This window comes from Bos javanicus, chromosome 14, assembly GCF_032452875.1.
Source record: "Bos javanicus breed banteng chromosome 14, ARS-OSU_banteng_1.0, whole genome shotgun sequence".
Classification (NCBI taxonomy): Eukaryota; Metazoa; Chordata; class Mammalia; order Artiodactyla; family Bovidae; genus Bos; species Bos javanicus.
In genome coordinates, this window is record NC_083881.1 from 81,618,198 (window position 1) to 81,645,387 (window position 27,190).

Here is a 27,190-nt window from a genome sequence, read left to right on the forward strand (position 1 = left end):
GATTCCTGTGCTACTGTTGATTCCCCTTTTATGGGGGCTAGCGTTTGCCTTGTACACTGAGCTGCTCCTGTGCTGGGTGCATGGATGTCTGCAACTGTCATGTCCTCATCTTGGGTAGATTCCTTGAGAATCACCTAGTGCTCTTCCTCATCTCTTGTAACAGTCTTTAAAGTCTATTTTGTCTGATATGAGTATTGCTACTCCAGCTTCCTTTTGATTTTCATTTGCATGGATTGATTTACATTTTGAAGAGTGAGTTTTACAGGTAAATAATGGAGAGGTGAGTACGTAACGTCATGGGGTGATCTAAGCGCATAATGTGTTTGGGAGCCATAAGTGCTTCAGCGTGAGCCACAGAAAAGAGTGAAGGTAGTGTTATGAGATGGTGAGTGTGCCTGAGCGAGGAGGCTGGGCGTTATCCTATGGGACATGGCTATGAAGGGAGGGTGACCTGCAGAAATCTGTTTGAGAAAGATAACCTTGGTGAAATGGGGAGGAGGGAGAAGAAAGGTGGATCACATAATGTTTTAGAAGACTTCTTCCATTTGCCATACATTTAATACTTCTATTCATTTGGCTATGCTGGGACTTCACTGCTGGGCGGGCTTTTCTCCAGCTGTGGGAAGTGGGTTCTACTCTCTGGTTGCAGTGTGGGGGCTTCTCTTGTGGAGCACAGGCTCTAGGCACTTGGGCTTCTGCAGTTGTGGCTCCTGGGGTCTAGAACACAGGCTCAATTGTGGTGCATGGGCTTAGTTGCTCCCTGGCAAGTGGGCTCTTCCCGGTCCAGGGATTGAACCCATGCTTCCTGCATTAGCAGATGGATTCTTTACCACTGAGTCACCAGGGATGCCCTGCCCCACATTTTAGAATAGCTATTACATACCAGAGTTACAATGAAAAATAATTGTCCCCACCTTACAAAGGTTTAGCAGACGTTTGGTTCATGTCAAAAGATCCATGATGTTTGGTCCTGTCCAAAGTCATTTGGCATGGACCAAATATGCTCATGGACATTTTGGATAGGACCAAATTTCAAGAACCTGTTGGTGTAGACTGAATGTCTTATTGATGTTCTGGACAAGACCAAATATCCTGCAAAGGACAGGAGCGTAGTCAGAGGTGTCTGATGCTGGAGAGTGTAAGGGTCAAGGAAACAAAGGGGTAATAAGAAACTTTACAAAAATAAAACTCAACATCCTTCCTAGCACACCACGCAAACTCTTCAATGATCACCTGCCGGGGCCCAGCCCCTGTGGATCCAGGGAATTCGAGGCGGGGACGGCGTCGGCGAGGATCAGGAAACAACTGCTTGATTAAATGTTAATTATGGATACAAAGAGTAATAGAATGAGGATAGCTCAGTGAGGAAATTCAGTGGAGAAAAGAGGCTGAATAATTCAGCCAGAAGGTAAGAGAAAGAACGACATGGTGAGACCAAGTTTCGGTGAACAAGGCCCGCACTTTATTTTCCAAAGTAGTTTTTATACCTTAAGTTATGCATAGAGGATAATGGGGGAAGGGGTAGAGTCAGGCAGCAAGCCAGGCTTTCTTCCTGCAAACTTATCATATGCAAAAGTTTAGGTGATTTGCATCATCTTCTGGCCTGGAGGCCTGTTAACATTTTAAGACCCTTTCTTTAGAAAACTTATTTTTCTCTAAAGGTGATTGCTCAGGAGCCACCCTCCAAAAGCATTAGATAAAGTTGCATTCCTACAGAGCAAAGGTGTGGTGGGCTATAACAAGAAAAAGAGTTAACTCAAGGGTCCCAGGTTACAAACATTAAAGCTACTATTTACACCAATTATATTAATCAATACACTGCCAGGGCCACAGCAGGTAAGGGATATGGAGACTTAGCAGCAAACATTGGCCCAACAAGTGAAAATCCCTTCACCAATACAATTTCTAATCAATCTTTTAACTGCTCAAAGGAATCTGTATTTAGACAGTTTAGAACATCTCATGCCTCTCACAGTTGGGAGGCTCTGAGCAATCACATGTGGCCGGAAAAACCTATTCAGGCAGGCTAGAGGACTTCCAAAGGAGTTTGTAGGTTGAAACAGTCTCACCCAGGAATTATTAACTGGAGCTGTAAGCTAACTCTTTTTTCAGAGAGAGGTAGTGGGGGACAGCCCCCCATAAAGTCAGAGGTGTAGGTGAAGGCACAAAGCAGAAAGTAGGCAGAGATGCTCGAGAATTTCCAGGGGGACTCCTGAGGCTCGATCCCGCCTTTGCGTATGCCGAGCCTCCTCCCTCATGACCTTTGTCATGGGTGGAGCTCCTCACGCTGGCTCCCGGCAGTGATAGAATTCCAGTTGAGCTATTCCAGATCCTGAAAGATGATGCTGTGGAAAGTGCTGCACTCAATATGCAATATGCACTCAATATGCAATATGCCAGCTCCTGGCAATCAACCTACACTGTGGCATCGTTTCCCAGACTGTGTTAGTTAACAGCAAAACTGCATAACTTCAGGTTCCCCATACGTGCCTTATGCAGTCCTGCATCTTCTCATGCTATTTGCTCTACTTGGGATAGTCAAAGCTATGGTTTTTCCAGCGGTCACGTATGGCTGTGAGAGCTGGACTCTAAAGAAAGCTGAGTGCCGAAGAATTGAGGCTTTTGAACTGTGGTGTTGGAGAAGACTCTTTAGAATCCCTTGGACTTCAAGGAGATCCAACCAGTCCATCCTAAAGGAAATCAGTCCTGAATATTCATTGGAAGGACTGATGCTAAAGCTGAAACTCCAATACTTTGGCCACCTGATGCAAAAAGCTGACTCATTGGAAAAAGACCCTGATGCTGGGAAAGATGGAAGGCAGGAGGAGAAGGGGGTGACAGAGGATGAGATGGCTGGATGGCATCACCAACTCGATGGATATGAGTTTGGGTAGACGCCGGGAGTTGGTGATGGACAGGGAGGCCTGGCGGGCTGCAGGTCATGGGATCGCAAAGACTGAGTGACTGAACTGACTGACTGACTACTTGGGATGCCAGACTCTTCCTTCTTCCATCTTCATATCTAGCTTTTTCGAGTTTAACTGTCTATGTTGATTTTCACTATTGGAGCTAACTGATAAGTTTATTAGACAGTTCTGATACAGACATTACAGGATTCCCTGAGGTCAGAATATTTTTATTTATAGCAGAATATGAGTATCCCTTGGTCAGTATTCGTGAATGCTCATGGGAAACACATGATTTGGTCATGAGAGTGAGGATTGCTAATGTAGCAACACTGATCTTGGATTAGTAGTTTTCATCATGATGGTTTTAGACAGTGGGACTTTTGCAACTTGAACACGTTATTCATTTTAGCTTCTATTTGCCCTGAGTGTATTTAATTAAAAAGCCTATACATGTTTATTATTCAGGTGATACTATTCATAAAACATCCATTTTAAGAAATAGAAAAGAGTACAAAGAAGAAAATTAAAAGCACAATTTCATATCCCAGAGATAGTTCCTTCATGCATTTTGATGCATTTTCTTTTTCTTTTGTTTTATTAAGCACAGTTTTCAATTTGAGTATATTTTCAAATAGATTTTGCTCTCATTTGGAAGGTAAAACCTAATCTGGGTTTCATCTTTCCTAGCAAACATCACCAGGTTTTCTTTTATACGCTTATAATGAGCAGATCTTGTGATCCCTTTCAGCTTTAAATTCAAACCATAAATATGTAAAATTTTGTAAATCGTGGAGCTCAGGAGAACAGCCTCACCAAATCCTTACTGTCCCTGGAGTATTAACTCACTTGGAGATGGTTTATTTTACCATTTACTTTTAAGGGACTGTAGTTGTAGTTAATAAAATAAAAATCAAGCCATTTTTTTCTGAAGAAAAGCAAAAGTTTCATTATCTTGCAGAACATTTGTGTGCCAATGGCCCAAGATTAAAAGATTCAGATTATTAAAGATTAAATTGTTTGTTTCATCGTAAAACAGAGTCAACCACCATGATCTCTATTAATCAAGGGAAAAATAAGCATAGATAATCTGAAACAGGATGCAATACAAGACTTATAAAATGCTTTCAGTGGAATAGGTTTTTGCTAATCTGTTTTTCGCTTGCTTGTTAGGATTGATGTCAGTATTACTATTGACGAAAGTTTCCCCGAGCTAGCAGTAGTATACATTTCTTGACATCAGGGGGTGTCCAAAGGGCACAGCATTTTTAAGCAAGGCTGAAATTGAAGTTTGCTTATGGCCACAGTCCAAATGCATATCAAGTTTTAGATTAATCTGCTTTCATTGTGAGGCATGCCTTCCTCTTGGAAGCTATATCCTCCTCAGGCTATTAACTTGATAAGCAGAGGGCAGGGTGCAGACTGAGAGCTTGGGTTACCCTTGAATCAGCAGGCACGAGGGTGTTTGCTCATGCCTCTGTCACTAAATCAGTGTAGTTCCACATTTTTCCATCCTCTTGTTTCTATTCTTTGACGCTGAAATTGATGTTTTTCTTTTTCTCTTTAATTCTGCGTGTTTGATAGACGCTTTCTTAGTCATGAGCAGGATACTTGAGTATAGGAGAACAATGATGGTCAGAAAACCTAGTGAGCAAGAGTTTGGAATAGGCTGTATACCTTTCTTTCTGGAAGGCACTCTAGTTACCAGAGGGAAGCCATTGTCTGCTTTGTTGGTTTGATGACGACTGTTTTCCCCTTTTCTCTGATTCACTGTTCATTCTTGGTCTCCAGTGTGTAGAGCTGCCAAAGCTGACCTGGTGTTTATGGTGGACGGATCCTGGAGTATTGGTGATGAAAATTTCAATAAGATCATTAACTTCCTGTACAGCACTGTCGGAGCTCTGGACAAGATCGGTGCAGATGGAACCCAAGTAAGGCTGACAGATCAGTCGTTAATTCATTCGATGCATTAAATAATTACTCCAGGCTGTTATTATGGCTACTTGTTGGGGAATATGGGTAAAGAACTATACCGATTTGATCCAAGTCTGAATGAGCGACTGGGCAGGTCTGAGTTTAAAATCAGCTCACTGGTGCCCGACGGAGCTGTGCACGGTGCTCATCCTTAAAAGCGAGAGAGCTCAGCAAACCGAGACCTGTCAGAACGGCCGTGTCAGCGTGTGTGTCTCCTGAATACTGGGAGAGAGTAGACACGAGTCTCTGTTCAGGAACATCCAGTATTCTCCTCCTCCTTGCCCTCGAGGACTTTAAAATCTTGAAGGACAGAGGTCATGGCCACAAATGACTGCAGAACAAGCAGGACAGAGAAGACCAATTTATTCATTTGACGAACATTTGTTGAGGGCTTGTTTGGTTAGCACTGTCATCACGGGTACGACAGACCGTCCCCGATTTCATGGAGCTCACATCCTTAACGGCGGGAAGTGGAGGAGGGTGAGAGCCAGACACAAATCAGCAAACACACACATTCACAAGGTCGGGACCCGCGCTTGTGAACTGAGGTTTACATTTACTGGTTGATTTTAAACGGAGAGATTGACAAAGGCTTCTTTGAGGACGTGGCTTCCGAACTGAGGTGTGAGCATCTGATCCCGTTTCCCAACGCAGGGGTCGAACCCGGGTCTCCCACACTGCAGGCAGATTCTTTATCGTCTGAGCCATCAGGGAAGCCCAAGAACACTGGGGTGGGTTGCCATGCCCTCCTCCAGGGGGTCTTCCCAGCCCAGGGGTGGAACCCGCGTCTCTTACCTCTCCTGCGTCCACAGGGAGGCTCCTTATCACTAGCGCCACCTGGGAAGCGTTTACATCATAGTGATTAAGAACAGATTTTGAAGTCGAATTACCTGACTTCAACTGTTGGTTCTGCCAGTGACCACTCTAGTAATCTTGGATGAGTTACTTGACTTTTCCTCAGTTTCTCAATCTGTAAAATGGTCGAATAGTAGCAATTATTTCATAAGCCTGTTTCATAAAGAAATCCTCGTAAAGAATCCAGCTTCGATTCTCTGAGCTTTGTCAAGGGAGAAGACCTCGGCTGCCGTTTCTCCACCTGTCAGATGAGACGGCAGAAGGCCTTCATGCTTCGGGAAAGATTTTTAACCTACTTCCTGAAAGCACTTAGAGAAAAAAATGCTCGTTAAGGTATCGTCAGATTTGGTATGTAGCTTGTGTGAAATTTTAAACCAAGAAATTGTGGACTGGGTTAAAGAAGAAGTGAAAACTATAATTATAATCCTGTTATAGTGTATGCTGCCTGGCCCAGGGGAAGGCTGGATATGCATAAAAGTAAACACACGTTCTCTCTTCAGGTTGCCATGGTTCAGTTCACTGATGACCCCAGGACAGAATTTAAACTAAACTCTTACAAAACCAAAGAGACTCTTCTTGATGCAATTAAGCATATCTCATACAAAGGAGGAAATACAAAAACAGGTAAGACCCCCAAAAGCCCAGCTAAAACCCAAAGTAATTGTTACTAATTATATAAATGATTTTTTGAAGCATACTAATATAGATTTTTTTAAAAAAAAGACTTTTCATTGATGAAAGAACTTCGTTGCTTCTCCTCCATCTCCAGCAACACAAAAGTGGAAGGAATCAAACTGAACTGTTGCCTTCCTTTGTTTCAGGAAAAGCGATCAAGCATGTCCGAGATAGCTTGTTTACTGCAGAGTCGGGAACCAGAAGAGGCATCCCCAGGGTCATCGTGGTTATAACTGACGGAAGGTCGCAAGATGACGTGAACAAAATCTCCAGAGAGATGCAGTCAGACGGTAAGCTCTACACAGATAAGTAATAGTAGCTACCAAGGTTTCCTCGGTGGCCGAGTGGTAGAGAATCCGCGTGCCCATCCAAAGATCTGGGTTCAATCCCTGGGTTGGGAAGTTCCCCTGGAGAAGGAAGTGCAAACCACGTCAGTATTCCTTGCCTGGGAAACCTCCTGGACTGAGGAGCCTGGCGGGCTGCAGTCCACGGGGTCGCAAAAGGGTTGACACAACCCAGGACTCAGCAGCAGCAGCAGCGGCACGATGACACTGTTGGCCTTGTGGTGTTCTGAATGTGCATTTATAGGCTGCATCAGCGTGGCTACGTGTTTCTAAGTCTGCACAACGTGATTTTAAAAGTACTTTCCAGGTTGCAAATCTCTTATCTCGCTGTGTTTTCTCTAATGCTTGTTACATACAGGATGCTCTATTATGAGAAACTCCATCAATTAAGTGCAGTACAGGGCTTTACTGGCGGTCGAGGGGTTAAGGCTCTATGCTTCCAATGCAGGGAACACAGGTTCCATTCCGGCCGCAGAGCATGGCCGAGAAAAGAAGGAAAACTAAGTGCCATACTATGAAAAGAACCAGGGGAGGGAACCTGGTCACAGAAACCGTTCAGCCTCAGCTTTCTCGTCTGTCAAATGGAGAACACAAAATGAAGATTACACCCTGTAAGACCGACACGGCACAGACTAGCCTAATAGGAATTTGTCGAACATTGGACTGTGACCCACCTCGGGCTTCTAAGCTTGTTAATGTCTCAGTTTCTACTTCTGAAAAAAAAATAATTGAGATAAAGTTTCTGTTTCAACTGCACTTTATCCCGTAAATACAAAACTCATTATTAATAATATGCAAACATAGCGATGTTACTCAAATCGTAACTATTTTGTCTTGAGCACTAGCTCTCCTAAGCCTCTCTCAAATGGAAACTCTCTCTGAGGAGTGATGGGTTAATTACTGTATGGTGAATTATGTGCATGCACATTTCTGATGAACTGTGAAGGGTGAATTATCCACCCCCCTGGGCCTCCTAAATAAACATATTTTAAACATGCAGATATGTCTTGCATTGCATTATTTGTTTTTGGTGCAGTTTAAACTCATCAGAAATCTGTTTCCCTTTCCCCACAGGCTACAGCATTTTTGCGGTCGGCGTGGCTGATGCGGATTACTCGGAGCTGGTTAGCATCGGCAGCAAGCCCAGTGCCCGGCACGTCTTCTTTGTGGATGACTTCGACGCCTTTAAGAAAATTGAAGATGAGTTGATTACTTTTGTCTGCGAAACCGCATCAGCAAGTTAGTTCTTTGGAATTTGCCCTTACGTTGCTTGAAGGCTGAGATATTTATCCTGGTTAAACGATGAGTCCCATCCTGATCTGAAGGGAAAAAACGACTTGGAGAGCTGTTTGTTTTGTAGACATAGTTCTGTGGTTTAGAGTGTGTGGAAGTGAACCTCCACTCTCCCAGGTCCAGAGTTTAGGTTGATAAAGACTTTCTTGGAAAAGATGAGAATCTGCATTTGAAAGAAACTCTCTTAAACGTCTGTGGCAGACAGTTTTAAAAAATGTGTTAGGTCTGCTCATCAGGGTAACACACTTGGAGAGAAACTCTTCCCAGTACATGCTCTCAAGTGACCACCATCCATCTTAACAGACCCAGGAGATGAGAAGGAAGCTGGGACTTTGGTTTTAACAGAAGTGAGAGTGTTTCAGTCTTTACTGCTGCTGCTGCTAAGTCACTTCAGTTGTGTCCGACTCTGTGCAACCCCATAGACGGCAGCCCACCAGGCTCCCCCGTCCCTGGGATTCTCCAGGCAAGAACACTGGAGTGGGTTGCCATTTCCTTAGGAATCCATAAAAAGCCATAGCCACATCTGGTTTGGATTCCTTCTACACTTGACTTCCATAAAGATTATGTTAGCTTCCTGTTTTCAGGACAACGGAAGAATATGTTTGGAAAATATCTAAATTAGGGTTTTATCTTCTTTGTTTTGTCTTCCAGCCTGCCCACTGGTGCATAAGGATGGCATTGATCTTGCAGGTATGCAGAATCAGGAATTTTCCAATACAAAGTATATTAATTAACTCCTTTTTGGGGTCCAGATTTTTTAAATCCTTAATAGACTAATTTTGAAATTTAAAATCCTAATGTGCCTATTTATTCTCTCTCTCTCTTTTTAAGGATTTAAGATGATGGAAATGTTTGGTTTGGTTGAAAAGGAGTTTTCTTCGGTGGAAGGGGTCTCCATGGAGCCTGGAACCTTCAATGTGTATCCTTGTTATCAACTTCATAAAGATGCCCTGGTTTCCCAGCCAACCAAGTATGTTTCCACTGCAAGATACTAAAGCCAATTATTGTTTATTATATCTCAGTGCGTAAATGAAATCAACTTGTTGAAATCATAATTTCAGTGATAATTCCCAGCAGAATTTCCCATGGTGCATAGAGCAGATGATAGATTTCTTTAAAAACATCAGACTCATGTATAAGGCTGGTTGAACTTTCCTATCTGTTGATCTGAGAAAAATATAAAGATAGTTAATGCTTGCACATCACTGCCGTGTACCAGTGAGAGTGGTAGTCACACAGTCGTGTCTGACTCTTTTGACCCCACGGACTGAGGCCCGCCAGGCTCCTCTGTCCTTGGGATTCTCCAGGCAAGAACACTGCAGTGGGTTGCCCTGCCTTCTCCAGGGCTATGTACCAGGCATCGTTCTAAATGCTTATATATAGTGGCTCACTCACACCCCCCAAGAACTGTATGAGGTAGAGTCATTCGTTACCTCGATTTTACAAATAGTGAAAGTAAAGCACAGAGGAGCTAAATGACCTGAGTGAGATGGTGCAGTTTGTTGAGGATCATGCCAGGATTTGTACCTGGCAATCAGGCCCTGGAACCCACACCCTGAACCACTTTACTTACTAGAGGCATGAATTCAGGGGGTTTTTATCCTCGAGAAGTCACAAAAGCAACTCCATATAGTTGATGTAAAAATCATATTATCTAGTCACTGCACAGTCTGTGACGTGTGGAGGGGTTCCTAGGACCATTTTCAGCAGTTCTGCAAACTCCAGACGTACTTGAGTTTCAATTCAGGTCAGTCGCTCAGTCGTGTCTGACTCTTTGCGACCCCTTGGACTGCAGCATGCCAGGCCTCCCTGTCCATCACCAACTCCCAGAGCTTGCTCAAACTCATGTCCATTGAGTTGGTGATGCCATCCAACCATCTCAACCTCTGTCATCCCCTTCTCCTCCTGCCTTCAATCTTTCCCAGCATCAGGGTCTTTTCCAATGAGTCAGCTCTTCGCATCAGGTGGCCCAAGTATTGGAGCTTAAGCAACAGTCCTTCCAATGAATATTCAGGGTTGATTTCCTTTAGGATGGACTGGTTGGATCTCCTTGCAGTCCAAGGGGACTCTCAAGAGTCTTTTCCAATACCACAGTTCAAAAGCATCAATTCTTCAGCGCTCAGCTTTCTTTATAGTCCAACTCTCACGTCAAAAGTAGGAATTCCTGGTTTAAGGGGTCATCTCTCAAGACGTCATCTGCTTCTTTACATTCCAAATAAATATTTGTTTTTGTCTCAAAATGCCTTCAGTATTTTAATATGAAACATTTTTCATGTACGTACTTTGATATTTTGATACAGTGTGCATATGTGCATGTAAAAGTGGGGGGAGATGATATTCAAGAAGTAAATTCATCTGTCCAGTGTATAGACCAGTTGCTTTTCTGGCATCTTCCAGAATATTCTTTGTTGGATCTGAGCCTATGGCAGTACTGTGTGTGGTTTTAGATAAATCCAACGTCTGACATTACCTTTCCGCAGATTCTCTTTTTTCACATTGTCTAGGGGTGAATAGTAAATAGATATTTGAAAGTCATTCCTGGAGGCCTGGCCAAAAGTGAGAACTGCCGTTTCTACAGTCGTCCGCTGCTCCCCTGGACTGGTCATGCCGTCAGCAGTGTCCTTGTCCTCCACCTGGCTAACTCCAGTCCTTGGTTCCCAGCCCCCATCTCTCCCCGTCTGTCTCCAGCCTTCGGCAGAGCTGAGCGCAGCCTCCTCCTGACTTCCCGCCCTCCTTGAGTCTCTGTTTGCCTTGCAGACTGTGCATCTGCGGCGCTGGCTCCTCTTCCCTCTACCTCTTGGTGCTGGCGGACCAGCACTTGTGTGCGACCTCCTTGTTTTTTCTGTCTATTCCTATTTCCTGGCGATCTTTTCAGTATCACGGTGTTGAACGCCGACTATATGCCAAGGACTCCTGAATTTGTATTTATATATTGCCCCTAATTTTTTTGGCAACACTGTGCAGCATGTGGGATCTTAGTTCCCTGACCAGGTATTGAACCCACACCCGCTGCAGTGGAAGCTTGGGATCTTAACCGCCAGACCACCAGGGAAGTCCCTACTTCCCCAAATCTAGACCTATGTATTCAATTGCTTCCCAGGTGGCGCTAGTGGTAAAGAACCTGCCTGCCAGTGCAGGAGACGGAAGAGACGTGGGTTCAGTCCCTGGGTTGGGAAGACCCCCTGGAGGAGGGCATGGCAGCCCACTCCAGTGTCCCTGCCTGGAGAGTCCCATGGACAGAGGAGCCTGGCGGGCTACAGTCCATAGGGTGGTAAAGTCCGACACGACTGAAGCGAGTTAGCACGCTTGCAGTTGCTTACTAGACAACATCCCTGCTCCTCTCTTTAGAGCCAGCCTCACCTACAACCTTTTATGTCTCAATGACAACTACATCTGACAAGTTTCTTAGGCAAAGAAGCCAGACTCCTCCCATTCTCTTAGGCCTCACATCCGTCTGCCACGGAGTCCTCTCGTGTGGCTTCTCACCACCCTCGCTGTCGCCGCCCTGATACGAGCCACCACCACCTGCCTCTTTCCACCATCATCACTGCAGCCTCCTGTCTTCCTCCTGCTACCCCACCTTCCTAGGGTCTCTTCTCTAACAGCAGTCAGGGTGATGGTTTATAAATGTTCACATCAGATCGTGTCACTCCAAAATCTGCCAGCGATTCCCATTCCCCTTGGAGTAAAAGTCAGAGCTCTTGAGTGGCCAAAGGGCCCTACATTATCTGGATAGCTGTTACCTCTTTGACTTCACCTCTTGTCTCTTAGTCTATGCTCAAAAAGTATCTTTGCACTGGCTGGATGTCTTCATCTCCTATGAGTTTTTCTTCAAATGTAACCTTCTCAATGAAATGTTGTTGTTTAATCACTGTGTCCAACTCTTTGCAGCCCTGTGGACTGTAGCCCACCGGGCTCCTCTGTCCATGGAATCCTCCAGGCAAAAATACTGGAGTGGATCTTGTTTCCTTCTCCAACCTTCTCAATGAACCTTTGCTCAAATAATAATCCTCTCAATGAATCTTCTAAGTAAACCCAATGCTGAAAACTTTAATTAAAATTCCAAAATAATGCACTTTCGCATTTCTAATCCCCACTGTGCTACTCCTGTTGTTTTTGGTGGCACTGATTACCTGCTAATATACTGTGTAATTCACGCTGCTCAGGCTTAAGTGCTTATACAAGGGTTCCTTGCAAGTTCAATTCACTGATGTATCTTTAATGTGTATTACCATGTCTGGTAATTTGTAAGCACTCAACAAATGTTGAATGAATGAATACATACATACATACATATTTAATGTATGCAAATCAAATTTTCACTTTTTAAATTTTTTTAATTGAAGGATAATCCTTCACAGAATTTTGTTGTTTTCTGTCAAACATCAACATGAATCAGCCATTGGTGTACATATGTTCCCTCCCTCTTGACCTCCCTAAACTTTCACTTTTAAATTCACACTAAATTCCCACCTAACTCATCACATATTTGTTAATTTAATTAATACATATTATGGGTCTCATATATAGCTAAAAGGCTACATTGCTGCTTGAGGGGAGATCTTTAAAGTATGTGAGCGACCCGCCTGATGGTTAGAAAGTTGCGGCGGTGTTGCAGGCGGGGCCCCTCCGTCCATGGGTTCTCCAGGCAAGGATACTGGAGGGGGCTGCCATGCCCTCCTGCAGGGGATCTTCCCCCCCCAGGAGTGGAGCCCAAGTCTCCTGCGTTGCAGGTGGACACCGGGAAAGCCCCCCAATCCCCCCCGCAAAAGACTGTAGATAAACATGATTTATAGTACTAAAACTCGAAACTACTTAATTGTTTAATAAGAAGTGACTGGTCAGATAAATTATGGAATAGCCAAACCAGCAAAGGTTGTACAAATATTAAATATCATGCGCTTTAAAATATTTAAGGAAATATGAACTATATAGTAAACGATGCTAAGAAAAGAAAGGGGCAAAATTATATAAATTGGACAAATACTTACAGACATTCTTTAAAGACTGGAGGGAAATGCATGACCCCAAAAGAAGGATCACTTCCAAATGGGGTTAATGGTGATGTTTATTTTCTTCTCTGTTTCTTCACGTGTTGATAAAGAAAAAGATATTTTTTCATTTCAAATAGTGAACGTGTATTTGCCTTTATAATCAGATAAATGGCTTCTTGAAGAGGGATACCATAAAATATGCTATTTTCTTTCCATTTTTCAGATACTTACATCCAGAAGGATTGCCCTCTGACTATACAATCAGTATTCTATTCCGGATTCTTCCTGATACTCCAGAGGAGCCCTTTGCTCTTTGGGAGATTTTAAATAAAAATTCTGACCCGCTGGTTGGAGTCATTTTAGACAGTGAGTACGTTTACTTACAGACATTCGCACACACAGGCGTGGGCTGTGTGCGTGGTGTCGTCTTGCCTGTCTTGTGTGTGTTAGTGTGTACAAGTAACTCACTTGTTTAAGCCATCGGTCCATACTAGTAATGGACTGTGTTGACAGTGAGTCATTCATTCCTCTACTCAGGCTTTCAACAAATATTCCCTGAGGCCCTACTGTGTGCTGACGCCAGGTTCTGGAATTCAGTAGGGAGTGAGGCGAAAAGAGATCCGTCCTGCGATGGGGAGACTGTAGGGAGGCCAGGGTTGGTGCCAGGAGGGTCAGTGGGAGGGCTGGGGTCAGAGGTCACTTCTGTGAGGAAATGGTAAATGTTGCATGCTTCTTCCGGGTTCCTGGACCCAATTCCAACATACGAGCTGGGTCTGGGGAGTGTCGGGGCGCTTCTCACACTACCCCAGGCCGTTCTCGGGCAGCAGCCGGTATCTGAGAATTCGGCTTCGGTCGGACACTGTGTACCCGCAGGTGTTCTTGGACCCCCAGGCAGAGGATGGCTCCTACACGACGGCCTTCCTGCCCCAGTTCCGCCAGCAGCGGCAGGATCAGTCTGTTAGTGCAGGTTGGAGGTGCCAGCAGCCACCTCCAGCCCAGGAGGCCACTTGCTCGTCCAGATTGTCTCCTGTGCTTGTGACCCACAGTCTATAAATCAGAGGGTGCCACAGATTCCTCCTCGGGTTTTAATAATTTGCTAGAGTGGCTCACAGAACTCAGAGAAACATTTTACCTACAGCACTGGGTTACCAAAAAAGGGAAAAGAAAGTGAAAGCGAAGTTGCTCAGTCGTGTCCGACTCTCTGTGACCCGAGGTTCCTCCATCCATGGAATCTTCCAGGCAGGGGTACTGGAGTGGGTTGCCGTTTCCTTCTCCATTTCACCTGCAGCGCTAGGTTACCAACGGTTACCAGCGCATTATAAAATGCTCTAACTCAGAAACAATGGGCTGGAGCAAGGCCTGGGGAGGGGAGGGGGCTTCCAGGTCCACCCTGCACCACCTCCCAGCAGCTCCGTGTGGTCACCAGCCCAGAGTCTCTCTGGACCCCATCCTTCTGGGTTTTTGTGGAGGCTTCATTACACAGGAAAGATTAGTTAAGTCACTGGCCATTGGCAATTGAACTCAGTCTCCAATGCCTCTCCCCTCCGTAGAAGTTGAGTTGGGAGCCTGGGTTCTATCTCTCAGCACAGGATTGCTTTTCCAGGCAACCAGCCCGCATCCTTAGGTGACCCGAGGGCTTTCTGAAAGCTGCCTTATTAACATAACAAAGGCGCATGTATTGCTCTCTCCACAGGAAATTCCGAGGGTTTCGGGAACTGTGAGCGGACCTTAGACAAAGACCTAGTATACATGGGAAATATGTTTTGGTCATCTGAATGGGAAACGTCTCTTTCTTTTAAGTCACAATGTCACAGTACCTCTCTCCTATCAGAGGAAAAAGGCCAGGTTGGCAAGCAGTATGTTTGGGGAAGAATCCTGGGATGGAAATATACATTTGAAAATGGTATTGATGGGTGTGTGAAGTTTAAGTCCCAATACTGGGTCAGAGCATCGTAAGAGGAGTCTAGAAAGGAGAGAGAGCAGTTGTGAAGAATGAGAAATTCCGTTGTTGGGAGGTTGGAAAGTTGAAGAGGAAACAAGGAAGGAAACTTCTTAACATTTGTTCTTGGAAGTCACAAATGAGGATCACTTAAGAGAATTCTCAAGTTTTGGGTTAACGTCCCTGAGTTTTCTATATGTATTTTTAGTGTAAAATTTCCAGTCAAGCTGGGATCCAAAATTTGGTGACTGTTATTAGGTACTGACTCAAACATTTGGATAAGGAAAGTATTTTAAGCTTATTTCCAAGTAGTGTTTGTTAAAAGACCTTTTAGTACATGGAAATAAATCAGCAGCTAAACATTGAAAGCATTTTGCTTTGATACTGAAACTAAGGCAAAGCTGTAGATTAAAAAGGTGTAAGCTGCTAACTATACACAGCCAGGACTTGAAAACAAAGAAGTCTTTTGAGACGATCAATACTTGCTCCTTTTGAAAACCAAATGAAAAATTAAATTGTAACCTGGGGCTGAATTAGTGAGAAAAATATTCTTTTTTTTTTTTGTAATAAAATGTTCCTTGTAACATGAAGTACTCAAGAGTAGAAGGTCTTTGTTTATTTGTTTGTTCATAATGTTCACAATAAAAGACACATTGGATTATGACTATTTCAGAGAGGTGTAAGTTACATGTCCTGAGAGAACTGGTTGCTTCAGTGGTTAAATAAGGCAGAGTCTGGTTTTTATTTCTTAACATTTTATTACTGAATTAGGTCCTGTGAACCCTGCTCGGGCCCTAGCCCATTCCAGACTCTCTGCCCCAGATCCGGGAGGGTTCCTTTTCCATTCAGGCTTAAGTAGGCAAATGGGAAACCTGAGCTTTATTCAGTGACCAAGAATGGAGAAGCAGGGACCAAGTTCACAGAGCAGTTTCTCACCCCGCTGGGCAGAGAGATTTCGAAAGTAAAGACAAAGACAAGAGGAGAGGCATCTGCCTGAGTCCACAGGGAAGTGCTGTGCTTAGTCGCTCAGTCGTGTCCGACTCTGCGACCCCATGGACTGTAGCCCATCAGGCTCCTCTGTCCATGGGACTCTCCAGGCAGGAGTACTGGAGTGAGTTGCCGTGCCCTCCTCCAGCCCCCCTCCGCCCTTGGCAAAAGGGGCAGGGCTTTTGCCAAGGGCATGGTCCTTAATGGCTGCCAGTTAGTAAGTGTGTCATTTCCTATGCTAATATAGTACAATATCCATTTTCTTGGAGAAGGAAATGGCAGCCCACGCCACTATTCTTGCCTGGAGAATCCCATCGACAAAGGAGCCTGGTAGGCTACAGTCCATGGGGTCGCAAAGAGTCGAACACTACTGAGCAACTTCACTTTCTTTTTTCAAAGTAAAATCAAACTGTAATGAGACTCACAGTCTGTTGGAGGTCAGATTTATCGCCATTTTGGTCCCAGCTGCTGCTTTTTTCTTTTTCTATAGCTTCCTTCCTTATCTCTGGGCCCTTTCACTTAAAGATTTATGTTCACTCCTGCTCAAGGTGGGGAGTTGGCAGGTTTTGAGCAAGGATATTCCTGCTAAAGGTGGGGCTAGAGGGTTGATGAGTTTTGAGCAAAGATCAGGAACATCTCTGGTAACAATTTGATTAGCTTCTTTCTTCCTTTTGGTCTGCCTCCACTTCCAACTTCAGACCGTGCTTTCCCAAAATGGTGATGGCAATGCATACAGGCAGGGAGGTACGGAGGAAGCACGCATGTCGGGCCCCGCCTCACCGTCACTGCATGGTTCACTCGGTTAGTTTGGCCAATTGAAAGCCTAGGGCCTTCCAAGGCCGTTTCGTTACCCACTCACCACTTTAAAACACAGCTTCAAAGCAATGGTTATATTGTTTTGAGTTGACTTTTTAAAAAATTACCCATTTTAATACTTTCTAGAATATTTTTAATCTTTTATTTTGTTTGATTAGATGGTGGGAAAACCCTAACATATTTCAACTATGACTACAGTGGGGATTTTCAGACTGTTACTTTTGAAGGACCTGAAATTAGGAAAATTTTCTATGGAAGCTTTCACAAGGTGAGTAATGCCTTGTATGTGTGTATATATATATTCTTTATTCTATTTACTGCAGGCCAAGCAACAGAGAAATGCAAAAAAACAAAAACAAAAACAAAATCAAAAACATCGTGCTTTGGATCTCCTATAGTAAGAATTACCTGTGGGGCTTGTGAACTGCCCAGATATTCTGATATGGTAGTTCTGGGATGGGATCCTAAAACATATGTTTTTATCCAGCACCCCAGGAGATTTGATAGTGTCAGGAGAAAGACATTTTCCACTGTTCTTCTAGGTTCTTCTGGCTGGTCTAAGAATCAAATTAATGGGAGAAACTCAAAAGTTTAATAACATATATACTTGGGGGAGACCCAGGAAAACTGAGTAACTCACCAAAATAGCCAAAACCTTACTTAGGTACCATCTTCAGCTAAAGACAAAAGAGGATTATGCAAGCAGTGGTTTGGGTTTGGACTTCAAAAGGAAGGAAGACAATTCACATGGAGATGGAAAGCAAATGTTTAGTAACTAAATGAGTCAATGGGACACAGATTCCCCTCCACACACACACCTAGCCATATTCTTTGCAGATATTGCTGTAATAGCCCTGTTCTGGGAGCAGACCTTCCGTCTAAATTCTTTTAGGCAGTTAACATGAAGCTCAAAGTTTCTTTCTGAGTCTTTTGGACCTTGGTTATTTTCAGCTTGAAATAATCTGCTTTCTAAAGAGACATTTTGGACCGGCAAATTTTGGTCTCCTATCATAGAAGTGGTCCAGGTTCATACTTTGAGGAACCATGTAGCAGAGGGTAATGTATTACTAAGTAGATAGTTGTAAATTCCCTACAGTATGTGTTATGTAGAAAGGATTGCTGGTCTACCTGGCCACCAATAGTGTTAAAGTACCAGCAGCCAAATCATGTTAAAATATGTAGACAGATTGCACTGAGACAGCCCGTCACTGCGACTGTATGGTAAGTTGCCCTGAGGAAGAATTTTGTAAGCCTGACATTCCTCCTCCTCCTAAGTCACTTCAGTCGTGTCCGACTCTGTGCGACCCCATAGATGGCAGCCCACCAGGCTCCCTCGTCCCTGGGATTCTCCAGGCAAGAACACTGGAGTGGGTTGCCATTTCCTTCTCCAATGCATGAAAGCGAAAAGTGAAAGTGAAGTCGCTCAGTTGTGTCCGACCCTCAGCGACCCCATGGACTGCAGCCTTCCAGGCTCCTCCGTCCATGAGATTTTCCAGGCAAGAGTACTGGAGTGGGGTGCCATTGCCTTCTCCATGCCTGACATTAGTTGCTCTTATTCTAACCTGGCACATGTGATAGAGCTCTGCTCCTTCGTGTTTCACATCTGTGAAACATTTTGTTTTGGTGATCACTGCAGTAGACAGCCTTCCTTCCAAAATTTACTGTTTCCTTTGCAGTGAATAATCCCACTGATATCTGGGCTGTTAAAAAATGCAACACCAAGAGTGCCCGAGAGCAGAGCATTTACTCAGTGGTGTAGCAAAAACCTTGCATCTTGGCCATACCCCTCTTGTCCTGTCAGAGGCAGGGAAGGGGTGTCACACAGCAGTCTTCATCTTGGCTTCTGTTTCCTGATAGGATGTGGTCAGATCTGTCTATTCTATACAACTTTGCTACCTTCTGGGGCTTTGAATACCATCACTATATAAGAACAATTGCATAACAAAATTCTCTCATTTTTGCATAAGAAACGTTGCATAAAAATATTTTTTTCTTGTTACTAGGACTGTAAACCACAGTGTCTTAAATAAGGATCTCAGAAACACGTGAGATGCACGTGATTTATTAGTGTATGCTTCCAAATAGTCCCATTAGCATTTCTTTGGAATTATTGTCATGTATATATCAGCTTCCTCTAGAGATGATTTTTTTCTTGGTGAGACAGTCACAGAGTAGTCAAAAATATTACAGAGGAAATGAAAAGCATTGAGATTCCATTAGTGTTTACAAAAAAACCCATAGAGATGGCATCTGAATGTGGGATAGTCATGGAAGTGGTTTAGAGTAGAACCTTTCTTCTCAAGCAAAGTGCTTAAGGAGACAGAATTCCTTTTCTTCCCTTGCATATTTTTTGGTGATGAGTCATGCAATTATGTAAATGTGTTTGGTATTTTCTCCTGCTTCTTACCTTTTAAAACATTTTTACTTTTATCAGCTACATATTGTTGTCAGCAAGACTTTGGCCAAAGTGGTTATTGACTGCAAGCAAGTGGGTGAGAAGGCAATAAACGCATCATCTAATATCACGCTGGATGGTGTTGAAGTCCTGGGGAGAATGGTTCGATCAAGAGGACCAAACGGAAACTCTGCACCAGTGAGTGGATAAACAAATGAATCTGTGTTAAGGGAAAAAATTCTCCTAAAATATGATTATGTATTTTCCAGGGGAAGAGCTTGGTAAAGGCATAGATGGAGAGCGTGATGGTGAATGATAGTTGATGAATGATAAGTAAATAGATAACGAATGAATGAATGAAGTGCAAATGAATGAGATGAATTCATTTAAATGGATTAAAACGCGAACATTCGAAGCTCTTGCAATACGCTTCTGCTGTATTACATGGAGAGTGCTCCAGAAATAGACTAGTTTGTTTTCTAAATGAAAATTTTAACAGTAAGATATTTTTAAAATTCAAATAAAATACCGTGGCATAAATGGTTGGTTCATGAGAATCAAAACTGTGGATGAACCTCATTTATATGACCAGATCCAAATCCATACAAAACATGTTATTATTATACATGGGAAATTGACATAAACCTCTCACATGGGTTAGATTTGGGCATTTTATAACTAGGTCCTTGCTATTGCTAATGTCAAGTTAACCCTTTTTATCGTTAATAATAAGGGATAATAATATTCTATCATTAATATTTAAATAACATCATTTTAAGATATATTTTTTATCATAGTTTTTTAATCATGGATTTTAAGATCAAGAGACTTCAAATTGGCAAAGAAATCACATTCTTTTCAGTTAATGCCTACAAAAAAGAGCAGTGAGCACAAACTTTTGTTTTAAGACCACACATTCACAGCTAATTAGCAGCATTCTCTAATTTGAGTCATTCTATAATTAGAACCAATTAACCTGGAGGGAATTTTATTCTTGTAAGCAATTCCAAATATTCACATCTACACTTCTCTTCTGTGTAACAGAATAATCAAGTTAATTAAGATTTACTCTTATTGTGCTTTTAGAGACCTGCAGAACTAGCCAGCTGTATGGAATTTTAGAAAGACCTGATGATTCTCAAAGTCTTTTAAAGCTGAAATCATTTAATATTAATACAAATGAAATCTTCTAGTATATCAAATAAATGAAAATGACTTGCAGTATGCTTCAGACCCCATGGACTGTAGCCTGCCAGACTTCTCTGTCCATGGGATTCTCCAGAAGACTACTGGAGTGGGTAGCCACTCCCTTCTCCAGGGCATCTTCCTGACCCAGGGATCTACCCAGGTCTCCTGCGCTGCAGGCAGTTTCTTTACTGAACAGAAACCATGTCACAGTCTTCATTTGCAATCACCTTTGACCTTACATCACAGTATCTGATAAAGTTGTATGAAGAGTACTTTCTCAAGAAACACTTGTTAGAAATTAAATAGAAAGCCATCTATCTGAATTTTTCTTAAAATAGTTTGCATATATCATGTTCCACCTGTGGTATTGACAACAGTCCCCTGATAGATATCATGCTGTCTCCTAATTATAGCTCATACTTTGCAATTACAGTGTTAAAATTACAGTTACAAATTAATTGTACTTCAAATTACACTCTACATAGTAATTTTACTCCAAAATATATGACCAATTAAATATGGAATTTAGTTCGGAAAGCAAAAACAACCATAGGTTTAGGGTCTACCGGTAATAAATCTTTACTTTTGTCCATGAAAGAAGAGCAATTAAAACAGCAATTAAACCCTCTGTGGTTAACGCCCACCCAGTAGTAGACAAAAGGGAATTTATGGAAGTCAGTCATTAAAGAGTTCTTTGTAGGGCTGGTAGGAAAAAGTTGTGGCTTTTGTTAGAATCTGGAAGTCTACAACGGATTACTAGATTTTCGGTCTACCCACTTATTGAGGAATTTGATTATGTTGAAATGGATGATATTAGGTTAGATCTCAAGAATGTGATTGAAAACTTGCTTGGTTTTTTTGTTATTATCAATACTTGTTTCAGTGTAAGACAAGAGAGAAGCTTCAGTCTTCAGTTCTCAATTAGAAATCACAGATTGCTAACATAATCTTGAAATATATGTGAACTCTAATACCCTGCAAAAGGGACTGTGCAATGCACAAGTTTTGGGTTGTTCCAGAAGGAGTAATTATCATCTAAGAGAGATTAGTAGTTTATAGATCGATATTCCCTGGCAAATTTGTCAATGATTCAAAAAATGCCAGATGATGGAATGATTCTAAATTTTCAGTTTTTAAAGAATATAATCTTTCCATTATTTTAAAGTTTTTATTTTTTATTCGAGTATAGACAATTAACAATGTTGTGACAGTTTCGGGTGGACAGCAAAGGGACCCAGCCACGCCTGTGCACGTATCCCTCTCGCTCAAACCGCCTCCCATCCCGGCTGCCACGTAACATTGAGCAGGGCTCCCTGTGCTTCCAGTGGGTCCTTATTGGTCGTCCATGTTAAATACAGCAGTGTGCACATGACCACCCCAAACTCCCTAACTATCCCTTACCCCATCTTCCCCCTCTGGCAACTGTAAATTCGTTCTGTAAGTCTGTGAGTCTGTGTCTCAGGCTATAGTCTTTTTAAACCAAAGCTGAGTGGAGAAGAGTTGAATGGATTTAGGGATACAGTAACTACTGTATTGATATTACTCATATTTGAAATAAAAACTTGTGGCCAGCAATGCAAGACTTTACTGGCAGCAAAAATTCTCTAGTGAGACTAAACTAATAAGCGGGCTGAGTCTAGCTGTCAGAGCACACGGGAGGAGACGGACAGCTGGGCCTCTCCTTTGCAGTCTTCTTTGTCCTGAGAGGTTTCTTCTACTTTTCTGATACCTAATGAAATTATCATGCTTCCAGTCAGAGATGATTCAAGAAAATGTTTGAGCTTCTGGCATTGAACATGTTTTCTTTTTCCCATCTTTCAAATCTAACACCTAGATAATTATACAGTTATTTGTTTAGTTCTCTGATGTGTAAATAAAAATAAATATAAGTTATGTTATAGAATTTTTAGTAATTTTATTTTCTGAGTTAACGTTTTTATGTAGGAATCAATAGAAGACAAATCAATGATCCTATAGAAACAAGTGTTTTCCAATTGTAAGGAAATGGTTGTGTTTTCACTCAATTGTATCTTTTAATCCTTCAAATGATAATAGTGACTAATATGTATTGCCTAATATGGATTAGGTCCCTAGAGAAGGGGATGGCAACCCACTCCAGTTTTCTTGCCTGGAGGATTCCATGGACAGAGGAGGCTGGCAGGAAGGCTGCAGTCCATGGGGTCACAAAGAGTCAGACACGACTGGCGGATAACACACACGCGGACGAGGCAGTGTGAGCGTTTCTAAGATGTTCCCGTTTAATCCTCCAGTAACCCAGGAAAATATATCGTCCCCATTTTATAGATGCAGAAACTGAGACCTGAATAAGTTAGGGAGAGATCCCCTTTCAAACACGAGGACAGTGAGATGTGAGATTGTATTTCAGTTGCATATGGTTACTGCTCTTCATTCTGAGCTCTCTTCCATTAGGCCAGCCTGATTATGAGAGAACTTAAGGCAGAGGAAGGAATCTGGTCTGTGACAGTGACCATATGCCCTGTCTATTCACTGGCAAGTTCAAAAACTCACCATTATTTGAATCATAGCCTTGAAATAAATGTGATCAGAATGCGCCCCCTCCCCAGCATCTCTGCCCCTTAACATTCTGATTGCTACCAACGATTGTGGATGTTCACTTTCATCTCCTGATTGAGTAGAGCCATTGTGGTTCCCCTTAAATTCAGTAAGTTGATTGAGAGCAAGTAAAAACACCCTGTTAAGTAGCTGACAAGTGGTAAGTGCTTAATAAATCATAGTTTGAAGGTGGAGTCAGTAAAAGTTACACACCAGATTGAAAGCAGAAGGCGGCGTGGGTCCCCAGGACTCCTTCTCCCGTGTCTCAGGGAATGTAAAGCTCTCTAAATATTTGCATAAGATGAGGTACAGCTTGACTTCAAATTATAAGCTTAAAAATGATATGCTGGGAAAAAAAATCAGAAGATGAAATACGGTACTGAGTGGGAAGTCCCTTTTAATTTCCATTCACAGATCACAGTGCCTCAACTGCCAAAAAATATTTCAGTCTTGTTTTCATGCTAACATTTGACCCCAAATGACTTGCCTTTTGTGCTATGCCCAGACAGAAATGTCCAATAATGAAAAATGAGCATTTGTGATTGTCTAAGTATTCCCTTGAAAGAGATTATTACCAGTGAAAGTGGGACGGTCTTTTTCTTGTGCAGATTTTTTTTCATAATGCTGTTAGTTACAAAGGAAAAAAGTTGCTAAAGTCAAAAGGGGCTGCCTCTTCGACGCTTAAAGTATGGTTTATTTTGATCCTCGCTGTCTTGAATTTTTAGGTACTCAAATCTGAGATCTTTGACATATTACCTCTGTAATGTTTCCTCCATAATTGTGTAAGTGTGTGTTTAATTACTTCTGGAATAAAAGCCAGATTTTAAAAAATCAGTCCCCAGAAATGTGACTTGGAAAAGAAGTCTCTAAATAAAGGCTGAGGAATCTGAACTATTACAAATGCAAAACAATTATGAATAAATTTGTTGTACTCACACAAAAAAAGGCTTCTGACTTCATCTGACTTGAAAAAGAAAAGACAGCCCACAAGCATTCTTCAAATGATAGTATTGGCCTCATTCAGCACTTAGTAGGTATTCAACCTCTCGAATAAATAAAATGAACTCATAAGAATCTCAATAACTCAAGAGGGCAAAAGAAGTTTAGCCAAAGGTTTGTATGGAGACATTGTACAGTCATAGGTGATCGGGTGGTGACTGTTTATTTGAAAAACTTCAAGAAAGCCTGGTATACCCCAAGACTAGTGAAAGGCCTTGGCTTTAAATAAATCTTTCATTCACTAAAATGTTTTCACACTGAGGGCCCTATTCAGAAATGGAAAATTTCTTAATGGATGAATGACTTACAGAATTAACTGACTAATGCTGTCATAATGGGACTCATTTAATAAAAGTAATTATAAAGTCAAATGGCATTGTAAAGTCAGGCTGGGGTATCTGCATTTTAAACATTAGACTAATGATCTGTTCACAAAATAAACTGCAAGAAAATGAGGTGTGCTGTTCAGCTCTCAACAGGAATTCAGCTTTCAACATGTGCTTAAATTACTCAGGCCTTTTCATCCCAAGCCCTAATTTATAGAATGGGGTAGACATTACTATTATCAGACCTCACAGTGGTGATGGGAAGAGTGAATGATACAGGTGAAGTCCTTGGGATGGTGCCTGGCACACAGCCAGGTTTTCAACAAATGTTTGCTGGTATTGTTGTTATTTGCCAAGATTTTTCTCAAACAAAATATTAAACAGATACAATGACTGTGGACACAAAGTGCTGTTATATTTCTGCTCTCAGCATCACATCACTTTCATCCTTTTGATTTAACCATTTGGCGTCTGTGTTATATACTCCTGCAGCTTATAGGTCAACTATAAAAGGGCTTCTCTACATGTTGCTTTAAAATAATGTTTATTTTGCATAACTGTATTTCAGGAACTGTTCTAAATATTTTCCTTTAGTGGGTTCATTTTGTCGTTATGGCTGCTATTATTACTCTAATGAATAGCTACTGCTGCATAGCTACTATTATTCTACTGTTTTAACAGATAAGGAAAGCTGAGACTCCACCACGTGAAGCAATTTGTTTAAAATGGCTTAGCTTGTGAGTGGGTCACACCCAGGCAGTCTAGCTCCATTGCCTCTGAATCCCTGTGCTCCCTTGAAATACCTTTGCTGCTACTGCTGCTTATGAAAATCAGCAGCCACGTTCTTTAAAAATGCTTTAATTTTGAAAACCAAGTTTTTTAATTGAACTTTTTATTTTGTAGAGAAGTATAGCCAATTAACAATGTTGTGATAGTCTCAGGTGGGCAGCAAAGGGCCTCAGCCACACATAGACATGCATCCCTTCTCCCCCAGGCTCCCCTCCCATCAGGCTGCCACACAGCATTGAGCAGAGTTCCCTGTGCTCTTCAGTGGGCCGTGTTGGGTTACATTTTAAACACAGCAGTGTGCACCTGTCCATCCCACACTCCCTCACTGTCCCTTCCCCTGTCCTTTCCCCCGGCAGCCATAGCTTTCTTCTCTGTGAGTCCATTTCTGTTTCGTAAGCTCGTTTGGATCATGTCTCTTTAGATTCCGCATCTAAGAGACATCATGCAATGTTTCTGCTTCTCTGTTTACTTCACTTAGTATGACCATCCCTAGGTCCATCCATTACAAACTTAATTTTTCAATGATCATAATTTAGTTGTGTGGTTGCCCTGAACAGACTGAAATGTCATGCCCTTTGAAAAAAAACATTTTTAATATGGAAAAGAAAGAGTGTACTGAGCCATGCACTTATTGCTTCAAATAATGCAGTGGTTTTATATTGAAAACAGAAAGCATGATGTCTTGATTTATGGATCTGCTTTCAACATTTGTGTTATTAATCTTGCAAAACCCACTTGGGAAAAGATGTTTGCAGCAAGGCGCAGTTCTTCCTGGGTGTGGCGAGAGAAGCCCTGACTTCATTCTCTTTGCTGTCGGATGGGACGCTGCAGGCAGTAGCCCGTTCACAGTCACACCACCCGCTGGAGTGTTCCTACCTGCGTCCAGGGGACTCTTGACAGGGATGGGTGAAAATAAGGCTCCAAGAGTTTTCCAGTTTTTGCTGAAAATACTGCTTTCTGAGGGCATCTTACAGATTATGTGAACCTAGGGATTGTCACAGTAAGTGCAGTCAGAGACGCAGAAACATTGTGTGACGTCTCTTAGATGCAGAGTCTAAAAAGACGTGAAGCAAATGAACCGACACGACAGAAACGGGCTCGAGACCAGGGAGGAAATGAAGAGGATTTCGTCCTCTGCCAGCTCTGTAATTGATGACACTTTCATTTTTAGATGGCAGTGTAGTCGATTTACAGTGCTGTGTCCTGATGCTGGGAGGGACTGGGGGCAGGAGGAGAAGGGGACGCGAAGGATAAGATGGCTGGATGGCATCACCGGCTCAGTGGACGTGAGTCTGAGTGAACTCCGGGAGCTGGTGATGGACAGGGAGGCCTGGCCTGCTGCGATTCCTGGGGTCGCAGAGTCGGACTCGACGGAGCGACTGATCTGTTAGTTTCAGGTGTGCAGCAAAGTGGTTCAGTCGTAGATGGAGAGATGTGTGCTACTTGCTAAGTCGCTCAGTCATGTCTGACTCTTAGTGACCCCGTGGACTGTGGCCCGCCAGGCTCCTCTGACCATGGGACCCTCCAGGCAAGAAGACTGGAGTGGGCTGCCGTGCCTTCCTCCAAGGGATCTTCCCCAGCCAGGGATCGAAACTGCCGCTCTTATGTCTCCTATTGTTTTTCAGATTCTTTCCACTATAGGATATTATAAGATACTGAATACAGTTCCCTGTGTCCTTCTTATTTATCTTTTATAATATATCCTAGTGTGTATCTGTTAACCCCAGACTCCTGAGTGCTGCTACATTTTTAGCCACTCATTTGTGTCCAACTCTTTGTGACCCTGTGGACTGTAGCTTGCCAAGCTCCTCTGTCCATGGGATTTTTCAGGGAAGAATACTGGAGTGGGTTGCCATTTTCCTCCTCCAGGGGATCTCCAAACTCCTGATGACATGCAATATTCGAAAACAATATAGGAAGAAATATAGTGTTAGAAATGGTTAGGTCATGAAGCTAGTGTGAGCCCTTAATGATATTATAATGATGTTTCTAAATGTTTCAAAATATACTTTAAATTGTTGCCAACAAACATGAGTTGCACAAGACTGTCTAAATATTTATGGCATGATCGATGGCCTGAATGAAAATGCACAGCACGGATCTCGCAGTGCCACATGTGAGTCTGTCATGACACTC

General features: G+C 42.6%; 1 protein-coding gene across 7 annotated transcripts in view; it reads left to right on the plus strand.

The window, feature by feature from the left end:
- Positions 1-27,190, plus strand: part of COL14A1 (collagen type XIV alpha 1 chain) — a 233,440-nt gene that overhangs the window by 128,215 nt on the left and 78,035 nt on the right. For all 7 annotated transcript variants that reach the window (XR_009740970.1, XR_009740971.1, XM_061439527.1 and 4 more), the window contains exons 26-34: positions 4,698-4,837; positions 6,236-6,359; positions 6,557-6,700; positions 7,829-7,993; positions 8,699-8,737; positions 8,879-9,017; positions 13,265-13,407; positions 16,942-17,051; positions 19,218-19,376. Coding sequence is in view for 5 of the 7 variants with exons in the window: in XM_061439527.1 (XP_061295511.1) it covers positions 4,698-4,837; positions 6,236-6,359; positions 6,557-6,700; positions 7,829-7,993; positions 8,699-8,737; positions 8,879-9,017; positions 13,265-13,407; positions 16,942-17,051; positions 19,218-19,376 (1,163 nt within the window). In the remaining 2 variants the exon portion in view is untranslated. The remainder of the gene's footprint in view (positions 1-4,697; positions 4,838-6,235; positions 6,360-6,556; positions 6,701-7,828; positions 7,994-8,698; positions 8,738-8,878; positions 9,018-13,264; positions 13,408-16,941; positions 17,052-19,217; positions 19,377-27,190) is intronic.